The sequence below is a fragment of the Oncorhynchus nerka genome, linkage group LG4 (genome assembly GCF_034236695.1).
Source record: "Oncorhynchus nerka isolate Pitt River linkage group LG4, Oner_Uvic_2.0, whole genome shotgun sequence".
Lineage (NCBI taxonomy): Eukaryota > Metazoa > Chordata > Actinopteri > Salmoniformes > Salmonidae > Oncorhynchus > Oncorhynchus nerka.
Window position 1 is genome coordinate 50,541,878 of NC_088399.1, and position 11,952 is coordinate 50,553,829.

Genomic DNA, 11,952 nt, shown 5'->3' on the forward strand with positions numbered 1-11,952 from the left:
CCAGAATTAGTTTATGGATAGTGTAATGTGATTTTTTTCTAGGCCCACACCACAAACTTCCAAGTGAATTAGCCTACAATGATAATCAGCTGCCTATTTGATTGCAAAGTCATCTTTGAGGAAACACAACACACAACATTGTAATAACAAAGAGGACTGAGCATAACCCAAAACAACAGCTGATTAGGAGGCGAGACTTGCACAGGGGATCCACAATCTACGTCACCAAGGAGATATAACGAAGCTAACTTCCGACTTTAGCGGAGACCTCACTTCTGACTGATAAGAATTACAGAGCTGCATGCATTCAGATACTCAATCTACTCTGTACCACAAGCACAACATAGCTCTGGAAGAGCTCAACAAAGAAACACAACGCAAGCCCAATCAATATGACCGGAAAAGGTCATTCATATTTCTGCCATTAAGTTTTGTGCTTACGATTTTACCACAAATGAGACATTATCATATGTTAAACTGACCGACTAAACGGTTACTTTCTCTTCTCTCCAGATCTAACTGCCGTTCTGGACTGTGCGCATCAGCTGTGTAAAGTTGGAGACGGCCTCGCTAGTGACGTCCTGGACTGGAGATCCAAATGGTTGGAGATATTGACAACACATTACAAGAATATAATCAAAGTGAAGTGAGGAACTTCAACCCACTCTCTGAAGATCACTGAAACAAGAAGACTGAATACTACCTCAGTGCCCGAGGGCAACGGTTTTGTTAACCATGCAGTGGGCGGGATGGAGGGTTCCAGTTCACCCTCAGTGATTCAGGGGGGAGAGGTGAAGTCAAGAAGATACTTTGCCTGGACCTGGCCCACAATCAATGCCAAGGTGGCTGGTGCTCCCCACGTAGTCATGGAGAGAGTGAACCTGTGACATTGTAATGGCAAAACCAGTACACCATCATGCGTCGTTTGACATTTGGCCAGGGGTGGAAAAAGTACCCAATTATCATACTTGAGTAAAAGTAAAGATACCTTTAAAAGAAAATGACTCAAGTAAAATACTACTTGAGTAAAACTTCAAAAAGTATTTGGTTTTAAAATAAAGTCAAGTATCAAAAGTCAATGGAATTGCTCAAATGTAAAATAGTATCAAAAGTAAAAGTGTAAATCATTTCAAATTCATTATATTAAGCAAACCGATTTAGTTTTTTACATTTACAGATAGCGAGTGTTACACTCTAATAATTTAAACATTTGTGTTTATTGATTCTGCCAGATCAGAGGCACGAGGGATGACCAGGGATGTTTTCTTGATAAGTGTGTGAATTGAACCATTTTCCTGTCCTGCTAAGCATTCAAAATGTACTTCTGGGAGTATGGAGTAAAAATAACATTTTCTTTAGGAATGTAGTAAGGTAAAAGTTGTCAAAAATATTAGTAAAGCAGATACCCCCAAAAAAGACAAGTATTTTTACACCACTGCATTTGGCAGACCTGTGGCCAGTCATATGGACCATCCGACTCAAAAAGGGGGTCCAGAGCAACAACAAAAAAACTATCATACAAAGTGTGATGAAACAAATGATTATCTGTCGTTGGGGACAAGTGTCCTATCACGTTCAACTACATAGAGATCATGGACACAAAGTGGCCTTCAAAGCGCCATACTGTGTTACGTGGAGGCCAGAGGCCTAGGAGTTATTTTTGCTTCCATTAATTACTACATGTGCCACTAAAAGCTGTGTTCAAAAAAACTGCATCTTGTGCAGTTAGTTATCCATTGTTAGTGTTTTTGATTCTGTTAAAAAGACAGAAAAAAAGTTAGACAACACATACCGTATGTTTCAGTCAGGACCGGCGAGTCCTTTTTTTACACTCCGTTGTAGTGCAATCAATCTGGAGGCGTTTGTTTTGAGTACTGGTATTTCATTCAAGGAATTATCATACAGAAGGAAGCCAATAAAGACAGGAGCTCTAACAGTGCTAAATTCAGGCACTTAAAAAGATCCATCCTTTATTGTGTGGTAAAAAAAAAAGAAGCATACACAAGATCCCTTTCATTACGCTGTACATTAATTGATCAAATTTGATATTATAATCAGTTCCTCTCAGGAAATCCATACTATATAAATCATCCCCATCCAATCCCTCCACCATACTTTGTCTGTACACCCTCCAGATGAGTCAAATGCTCAAGGTAGAAGTTAACCCCCAACCACAGATCTAGGATCAGATAACCCTTCCCCCTGTCCTAACCTTTTAGGCAGATCAAATAGTATCTGACCCTGTATCAGTAGTTATGGCCAACTCCTAGTGATGAATAGTACAACCAACTAGCAGGCATAAAAGAAAAAAAAAAAGAAAAAAAGCCCAAACCATGAATGAAGACCAACTAAATATGAACGTAATTATGTGAATTATATTAAAGCAATAGAAATTGGCTCAAGTAGAAAAGAAAATATACATTTTAAGGATAAAATCAAAAGCGTTAAGATTATACTGCCAGAGCGCGACACGTATAATATACAATTAGCCCGTTTTAGGAGATGTTTCTTCTACCTAGTCATATGCCACAATATTTTTCTCTTCTTCTCTCAATACACTAACTAAATGACATAGATATTTGGCCAATTTGAGAGAGTTTCCTTCTTGGAAACTGTACCTCTTCAAAACATGACTGCACACATGTACACCCGAAACCAGTTTGCCTGCAAAGAGGAGACGTGCAGTGTCTGGAATAGGATGATAGAGTTGCAGAGAATATAGTCTCCCATCTGAAACGGATGGAAAGCACAAGCTACGATTCTTTAGTACATGGAGAGGGGGACACAAAGTCAAATTGAACAGGAATGAAGCATGCACTTGGTTGGTACCCTGAACAAAATAAAATGGTGCTTCGGAATTCAACTTCATGATTTTTTCTGCTTGTTTTTACAAATAGTAAACTCTTCTATATCCCGTGTTGAATGTGCAAAATGGTTTGGAGATGGTTAACATTTATTAACAACAAACAGACGTGAGATCTATAGGTCATGTCAAAAGAAAAACTCCTCAAAGTGACTAAACGCAAAAGACAAAAACAATGACTTATGTTCTGTATGATCATGTCAGGTCATCATGGTAGGTCTGGGCCATTGATGGTCACGCAAAACCTGGCGGTTTTAAAAGTCCCTCCTATAAGAAAGGACACAGACCTGGGTGGGTGCCAGCTACTGACGCAAGTGCTTAAAGTTACACTAGGTCTCACAGTGAACAGAAAGGCCACAACCCAAATGGCACCCCATTTCCTATGTAGTGCCTTCTTTTGATCAGAGCCATTAGGGCCCTGCTCAAAATTGCCTTATATTAGGAAACAGGGTGCCATTTGGGACGAACCCACAGGGTACTTGATGTCAACCAACTGGCCAGGAGATAACAGGACAGTGACTCCGAGAGGTCAGGGGTCACAGCACTGTCAATACAGAGGGAGAGCCGTGCTTTGTGATCTTCATCGTAGTCTTCCTCACTGCCAACACCATCATCGTCCTTGTCGTCGTCATATCAGAACAGGGGAGATCTGAGAGCTCTGAGCCCCAGAGGTCTGTAGTGTTTTTTAAAAGTTCCGTCTCACGTTGGTTTCCGGTAGGGCTTCATTTGGTGAAGGCGGCCACCACGGCCCACAGCAACTCGTTAGCGTTGGCCTTGGTGCTCTCCGCCTCTGGCTCCAGGTCCAGCAGCAGACGTACCCTCTTCATGGCCAGGTCATACTGTTCGTCCAGCAGCGGGGCGAAGGCGTTCTCCAGCACGTCTGATGAGTGGGCCAGGAAGATCAGGGCCAGCACGCGCTTGTCGAAGCGCCCCGGATCGTTCACCCACTTGTCCAGGACGGACTCCTGGACCTTCTTGACCAGCCGCTGTTTGATGGTGTCGTTGGTCAGCGGGTGTGTGGTCATGTCGAAGAGGAGGAAGTTCTGTTTCTCTGTGGTCAGAACGCCTTTCTCGACCAGGTTCTTGGCCAGACGTTCACGGACATTCCTAAGCTGGTAGTGCAGCTTCAATGGGTTCCACGTCTCACCTGGACAACAAAACAAATTACGGGTCATTTCTGTACAATTTTACTTGGAAACCTAATAGGATAGCTATTGTTTAAAAAAACAAACATCAAGACAAACCCATTTCATTTCAAACAGGACTGGGAAGGGGAGGTGGCACAGTGTGGTAATATCAAATAATCATGGTGATAATAAAGAACAAAACACTAAGAACGGAAGACAGACAGATATAGCACAACAAATACAGTAGTTTAAAAATAGGGGGAGTAATGGAGGGTGGGCGTATTCAATATGGCTTCTCACCGCTCAGCAGCTCTATCCAGCTCTGGACTGTCTCTGGGGGCTGGGTTTCTTTGACATGCTTCAGAGCCTCGTCCAGCAACATGTCTCCTGTAGGGGCGGCTGACTTACAGATAACCTGACAAAATAGATACCATTTTTTTTTTAAGGTTGAATTCACACACACACACAAACAAAACCTTACTGTAACATTGGGATATACACACATAAGCATAAACTTCTAGAGTTGGCAGACTCTGCTGGTCTACCACGTTGCAATACCACACACACGGCAGGTTGCCTAGCGGTTAACACCATGGATGATGAAAGCGTTCCACTGGGATGCGGGCCTGTTGACTCCAATGCTTCCCAACAGTCAGGATGTCCTTTGGGTGGTGGACCATTCTTGATACACACGGGAAATGGTTGAGCATGAAAAACCCAGCCGCATTGCAGTTCTTGACACAAACCTGGTACCTTCTACCATACCCCGTACAAAAGGCACTTAAATCCTTTGTCCTGTCCACTCACCCTCTGAATGGCACACATACAAAATCGATGTCTCAATTTTCTCAAGGTTTAAAAATCCTTCTTTAACCCGTCTCCTTCCCCTTTATCTACACTTCTACTGAAGTGGATTTAACATTTGATTTCAATAATGGATCATAGCGTTCACCTGGATTCACCTGGTCAGTCTTGGAAAGAGTTCTTAATGTTTCGTACACTCAGTGTATAAGCAAGTGGGTTTGTAGGCTGTTGACACTTGAGAGAGAGGTGGAAGAGGATGTTCTGTGTGAAACCGACAGCTGTGGTGACGGCACGTTGGAAGAAGATACGAGTGTTAAGAGTGGCGAAAAAAAGGAAATAAGAGAAGTAAGGTTCCGGTGGAATCTTGTAAAACCAAGTATAGTTCTGCCTCGTTTTTTTAGTCCGAGTGAGGGTTTTGGACTGATGGGAGTTTCCCGGGACATCTGATCAATACAAATCATTGGGTAATGTGACATCAGTTAGGGTAACAAGAAGATACAGTGCCTTCAGAAAGTATTCACGCCCCATTGACTTTTTCCACATGTTGTCGTGTTAAAGCCTGAATTTAAAATGGATGTTTAACTAATTGTGTCACTTACCTACCTACACACAATACCCCATACATTTTCATCCGGAATTTTGTTTGTAGATTTACTGAAAAAAATAAATTATAATAATGAAGCACTTTTGGGTAGCGATTACAGCTGTGAGTCTCTCTAAGAGCTTTGCACACCTGGATTGTACAATATTTGCCCATTATTGTTAAAATTATTCAAGATCTGTAAAGTTGTTCAGGCTGTAACACAACAAAAATGTGGAATAAGTCAAGGGCCAAGGGATATGAATACTTTCTGAATGTACTGTAGCTGCTTAACTAACAAACCCTTGACCTGCACTTTCTGGTGTGCTGGTGTAGGAGTGGATAGGTATGGGGAGTGGCCGGTCTGCGAGGCATTGTCACAGACTATTAAATAACTCTGCATTTGATTGAATAAAGACAATGATGTCAGATGAAACTACTTAGGAATGTGTGTGCGTATGGTTGTGCGAATGTGTGTGCGTATGGTTGTGTGTATGTGTGTGCACATGGTTGTGTGTGCATATGGTTGTGCGTATGTGTGTGCATATGGTTGTGCGAATGTGTGTGCGTATGGTTGTGCGAATGTGTGTGCGTATGGTTGTGCGAATGTGTGTGCGTATGGTTGTGCGAATGTGTGTGCGTATGTGTGTGCGTATGTGTGTGCGTATGGTGTGCGTATGGTGTGCGTATGGGTGTGCGTATATGGCGAATGTGTGCGCGTATGGTTGTGCGAATGTGTGTGCGTATGGTTGTGCGAATGTGTGTGCGTATGGTTGTGCGAATGTGTGTGCGTATGGTTGTGCGAATGTGTGTGCGTATGGTTGTGCGAATGTGTGTGCGTATGGTTGTGCGAATGTGTGTGCGTATGGTTGTGCGAATGTGTGTGCGTATGGTTGTGCGAATGTGTGTGCGTATGTTTGTGCGAATGTGTGTGCGTATGTTTGTGCGAATGTGTGTGCGTATGGTTGTGCGAATGTGTGTGCGTATGGTTGTGCGAATGTGTGTGCGTATGGTTGTGCGAATGTGTGTGCGTATGGTTGTGCGAATGTGTGTGCGTATGTGTGTGCGTATGGTTGTGCGTATGGGTGTGCGTATGGGTGTGCGTATGGGTGTGCGAATGTGTGTGCGTATGGTTGTGCGAATGTGTGTGCGTATGGTTGTGCGAATGTGTGTGCGTATGGTTGTGCGAATGTGTGTGCGTATGGTTGTGCGAATGTGTGTGCGTATGGTTGTGCGAATGTGTGTGCGTATGGTTGTGCGAATGTGTGTGCGTATGTTTGTGCGAATGTGTGTGCGTATGTTTGTGCGAATGTGTGTGCGTATGGTTGTGCGAATGTGTGTGCGTATGGTTGTGCGAATGTGTGTGCGTATGGTTGTGCGTATGGTTGTGCGGATGGTTGTGCGGATGTGTGTGCGTATGGTTGTGCGGATGTGTGTGCGTATGGTTGTGTGGATGTGTGTGCGTATGGTTGTGTGGATGTGTGTGCGTATGGTTGTGTGAGCGTGAGAAGTCAGTATAAAATGAATTTGCTTTGTATTCTTGACTTTAGAACGTTCCCGTGAATAAACCTTTGACTATTTTAGCTGGGCCTCCGTCGGTTTCATTCGACCAGGATCTTACAAATTCTGGTTTGCAGACTGAGTAATATAATTAAATTGGGTTTATGTACCCGGAGAACATAATTCTCTTATCAATGGTGTGGTCTACAGCTTATCATGAACTACTCTACCTCAGACGAGCAATACGTTGAGACTTCTTTAATATTAGACATTGCGCATCTGCGGTTATTGACAAATAAACACACAACTCCACCCCATCTTACCAGACGTAGCTGCTCTGTCCTGACGCAACTTTATGTACAAAATATGTTAACTTAATTTTTTTAATTTTTTTTTTTAAATAGCACAGTTGGGTAGGAACCCGTGAAACGGCAGCCATCCCTTCCAGCGCCATTAACAATGTAGACCAATCAGTGTACTTCAACAACCTATTTAATACCAATGTTTGTACCTAATTTTTTACAGTTGCTTTTATAATTATTTGTTTTTTTTATTATGATTTTGTCTCTTTTCCCAGCCATAGGTAAGAGATGGGTTGGTGGGGTTGTGGGGGAGAGGGTAGATGGGAAAATTGGGTGAGGGTATAAGTGGGTGGGTAATAAAAATAAATCCTGTAGGATGAATTACTATTACGTCACTGTGCGGAAATAGTTGTGAAAACATTGTTTTTGTTTTATTTTGGGGGTTTGTGTGTACGTGGAGCCGAAGAAATATGCTTTGTTCCGTGTGTGGCTCTTCAATGCAAGGCTCCTATCAATGGGGATTATCTCAAGGGGTGGTGCTGGAAGTGAATGCAGATGTCGACTGACCAGTAAAGTGGATGGAGTGAAGAAGTTTACTCCATCCATACTATTGTTCTTTGATGAACAGTCTCTCCCTTCACATATAAAGTTTGGCTTTATGACATATTCTGTAAGAGCTTTCGTGCCAAATCCCATCAAGTATGGTAAAATTAAAAATATTTGGTCATGTGGCAAGTGTATGCAGATGGGAAGAGTATTGTATGCCAGAGGTGAAATGTGGTGATGAACATGCCTCCATTGAAGGGGCCTTCCCCAAACTGTTTCCACAAAGTTGGAAGCACAGAATCGTCTAGATTCTAGAATGTCATTGTATGCTGTAGTGTTAAGATTTCCCTTCACTGGAACTAAGGGGCCTAGTCCGAACCATGAAAAACAGCCCCAGACCATTATTCCTCCTCCACCAAACTTGACAGTTGGCACTATGCATTCGGGCAGGTAGCGTTCTCACCCCAGAGAACACGTCTCCAATGCTCCAGAGTCCAATGGTGGCAAGCTTTACACCACTCCAGCCAACGTTTGGCATTGCGCATGGTGATCTTAAGCTTGTGTGCAGCTGCTCGGCCATGGAAACCTATTTCTTGAAGCGCCCGATGAACAGTTATTGTGCTGACGTTACTTCCAGAAGCAGTTTGGAACTTGGTAATAAGTGTTGCAACTGAAGACAGACGATTTTTACGCGCCATTCTACTGCCAATATTTGTCTATGGAGATTGCATGGCCGTGTGCTCGATTTTATACACCTGTCAGCAACGGGTTTGGCTGAAATAGCAGAATCCAATCATTTGAAGAGATGTCCACATACTTTTGTATATATAGTGTATTACATGTTAAAAAGGTGGACTTTGTATAATTTATTGCAATGGTCATAAACTGTACAGCACAAGTGGAGAAGGAATCGGAGAAAATGTGCATCATTGTGAGTGCGGCTGAATGTTTTTGGACATTGTGATTTCAGAGCCTTCGAAGGAATCCTGCTGACAACTGTTCCACCCTCACAAGACCCTGAGCCTGTGTAGGGTTAGTGTGTTTTGGATTGGAATGTGACTGAAGGAGTTGGATGGGTTTTGTTTGAAGAAATGGCCCACCGCAAATAATACGAAAAAGACGCAAGCACAGTTAGAACAATGAGCCAGATCTTTCACTGGATGTGAAGCATCCGGTTGGCATTACCGCTCATCACCAAATATGGTGATGAGAGGAAACCCAGTGGCAAAAGATGGAGCGAGATGGATTTTGGCCGATATTCTGGAAATGTTCATCGACGAAACATCTGATCTCAATACAGTTCTCTGTTCACAAAACTAGAAACTATTACGAAAAGAGTGTACTAAGTTTTGTAGACTATTGCCTTCGCCAAAGTTTTTTAAATAAATGGTGTTGTTTAGAAGGAGAGCAAGGGAAAATTGAGTTATTGCCCTCGCGCACTTCAGAGTAGGCGTTGCCTAACAGAAATATGCAAATACAGGGTAGAACGTGCCAATAGGATCTCGCTAGCTCATGCTTTGCCCACTTCCTTGCTTGTTCTGCTTTTTATGATTCATGCTCCCATTGGAAACAACAGGCTGTGGTGGGGAGCAATGGCGGAAGCATTGTGTGATTCTGTGGGCGCGAGTAAAATTGGTGAGAATGAGTGTGGACGACGGTGAAGAGTGGAATAAAAAAGGCCTCAAGTTGGACAGGAGCAGAAGTTTGTTGGAGTGCGATTCACCAGCATGGTTTTTTTTTGGGGGGGGGGGGGTGACCCGTTTTGCAGTCTCAAAGATGGCGAAGGACAAATTGGGAAAAGTGGAATTGGTCAGAGTGACCAGGAGCGGTATGATGGTGATTTTGTGTGTGTCAAAAGAGCAAAAGCTCTATCGACCTATGATGTGGAAAGCTAAGATTTTCTGAGTAGGGCACCGATTAAAAGGTGTCATCTCTGGTGTCTCGTTGGACAGAGGCTTCATGGTTTAGGGAGAACATGCCAGGGGTGGTAGAAGCACGAACGCTTGAACCGAATGATACACCGGAAGAAGGTGGAAAGTCTATCGGCTTTACTGTCATTTGACTCAAAGTAAAACTTAGGTATATGCGGTGTGTACAAAAACCACTGCAGCGTTACAATTGTAAAAAGGTTTGCAGAAGGAATGATGAAGAGTCTGAGAAAGCATGGTGCTGCAATTGTGGTGGGAACCACATTCCCAAGTTCCTGGAGTGCCCAGTAAGGGTGAAGGAGGTCACAGTATCTAGGATCAGGGCTTGCTCCAGCAGGTCTCCTTTGTGGAGGCAGTACAAATAGCTGAAGGAGCGAGTGGAGATTAAATGGTAGTGGATGCCCAACAGCCTGTAGTGAGATGGTGTTCATCAGAGATCCTGAAATACTAATAGTGAAGAAAGTAGACTGTTGCATTTTTGCACAATTGAACTGGACAAACTAATATATAAAAAATATATGAAACTAGGTATCATTGTTAAAGGTGGCAAAAATATTTCAGGATCTCCAGGACCTCAGGACTGAAACGGTGCAGGGAATATTCCACCCCTCTCAGGCTCCGGAGCCTGTGTAGGGATCTGAGTACACATTTTGTTTCCTTTTAGAATACTCGGAGCATGTTTTATTTTCACCTATTATTTCTGTTTTAAAGTTTCTCAGTTTTCAACCTATCCAGTAGGTGGCGGCATGCACATCTAATACTTGTTTGCGAATAACCATAATACCATGGAGGAAGATGACAGGCTGTGATCTATCTTGGGTTAGTTAAAATATATATTTGACACAAGTGTGGTAACCAAGTTAATCAGTGTGTTTTCCTCACCTTTCTGGCCAGCAGGCTTTTCCTCCTCATGCCACAAGCCTCTAGTTGCAGTCTCCCTCTCAAAGCCAGTTCGATGAGCATACAACCTCGGAGACCAGAAGAAATGCAGTCATTCCAGAATGAAGTGTAGCCCTGTTGGAGAAAAAAAAAGTCAAGCATTTGGTGAATGCTTCACATGATGACACGTCCTGGTTCAATTAAGCAAACATCCTACTGGTGACAGAAGTGACACGCACAAAGTGACACGTTTGAAACCCTTTCAGAACAAATGGGAACACGGAAATCTCAAACTTCGGAGAGTTCAAGACAACTGGGAACTAGGGCAAAACGAGCTTAGAATGGGGGAAAAATAGTTTCCAACTCGGAAATTCGGGCATTTTTCTAGAGATCCGACTTCCCGACCTGAAGATCACAGACGTTATGATTTTCTCGTTCCCGCTCCCAAGTTCCCAGTTGTATTGAAAGCACTATTTGTTTGCAACGTTGAATAGACATGACGGTAAAGCTAACTAGCTAACGTAGGAAAAGCACATTAGCTTAGCTAGCTATGTTAGCACATAACGTAAACTGGTTGGAACGTAAACAAACAGCTAGAGTTACTGTAGCTAGCTAACGTTATAGCAACATGCTAACGACGATAACTAACACCATACCTCTCGATCTTTCAATCCCAATAGCAACACTTCTTCCATCAACGTCAGTCGAGTTTCTTTGGAGTCTCCTTTCTCATCCTCTTCCTCTTGACGTGGCTCGTAGTCCTCATCATCTGACCCCCTCTCCTTATCGGCAGCTGCATTGCGAGAGGCCTCGGTCCTCCTCTGCACCAGGCCCGAACTTCGCTGTGTTAGGGAAGTCATACTCTGGATGCACGTCCCAACAACAGGTAAATACAAATGATTTGATATCTCCTGAAGGTTTTAGTGTTTCCGGTGCATAAATAAAACCCAGTTTATCGTAAAATTGGGTGAAAATTGAATTAATATTCGAATAACTACAACAGCAAACCTGCAACAGATTTCCACTTCAATACTTTCCACTTCCTGACCCAATATGGCGACACGTGATGAATGGATACACGTGATGACGTCAGAAGAGGATGTGCCTCTCAATTCAATTCAATTCAAGGGCTTTATTGGCATGGGAAACATGTGTTAACATTGCCAAAGCAAGTGAGGTAGACAACATACAAAGTGAATATATAAAGTGAAAAACAACAAAAATTAACAGTAAACATTACACATACAGAAGTTTCAAAACAGTAAAGACTTTACAAATGTCATATTATATATATATACAGTGTTTTAACAATGTACAAATGGTTAAAGGACACAAGATAAAATAAATAAGCATAAATATGGGTTGTATTTACAATGGTGTTTGTTCTTCACTGGTTGCCCTTTTCTCGTGGCAACAGGTCACA

The 11,952-nt window shown here is 42.8% G+C and overlaps 1 protein-coding gene across 1 annotated transcript; it reads right to left on the reverse strand.

The window, feature by feature from the left end:
* Positions 1–1,940: 1,940 nt before the first annotated feature.
* Positions 1,941–11,698, reverse strand: LOC115127167 (Golgi phosphoprotein 3-like). Its single transcript, XM_029656812.2, has 4 exons — positions 11,186–11,698; positions 10,533–10,664; positions 4,291–4,405; positions 1,941–4,010 (listed from the first exon to the last, which is right to left on the reverse strand). Exons 1-4 carry the CDS (start codon positions 11,387–11,389, stop codon positions 3,586–3,588), a joined length of 876 nt encoding a protein of 291 aa, XP_029512672.1. The 5' UTR covers positions 11,390–11,698; the 3' UTR covers positions 1,941–3,585.
* Positions 11,699–11,952: the final 254 nt, after the last annotated feature.

Excerpts from the sequence above, each read along its gene's own strand:
- LOC115127167 (XM_029656812.2), bottom strand. The coding sequence starts at position 11,389 with ATGACTTCCCTAACACAGCGAAGTTCGGGCCTGGTGCAGAGGAGGACC. Across the intron at positions 4,406-10,532 it reads AAAGCCTGCTGGCCAGAAAG|GTTATCTGTAAGTCAGCCGC; the intron begins GTGAGGAAAACA and ends CTATTTTGTCAG. Across the intron at positions 4,011-4,290 it reads CTGGATAGAGCTGCTGAGCG|GTGAGACGTGGAACCCATTG; the intron begins GTGAGAAGCCAT and ends TTTGTTGTCCAG.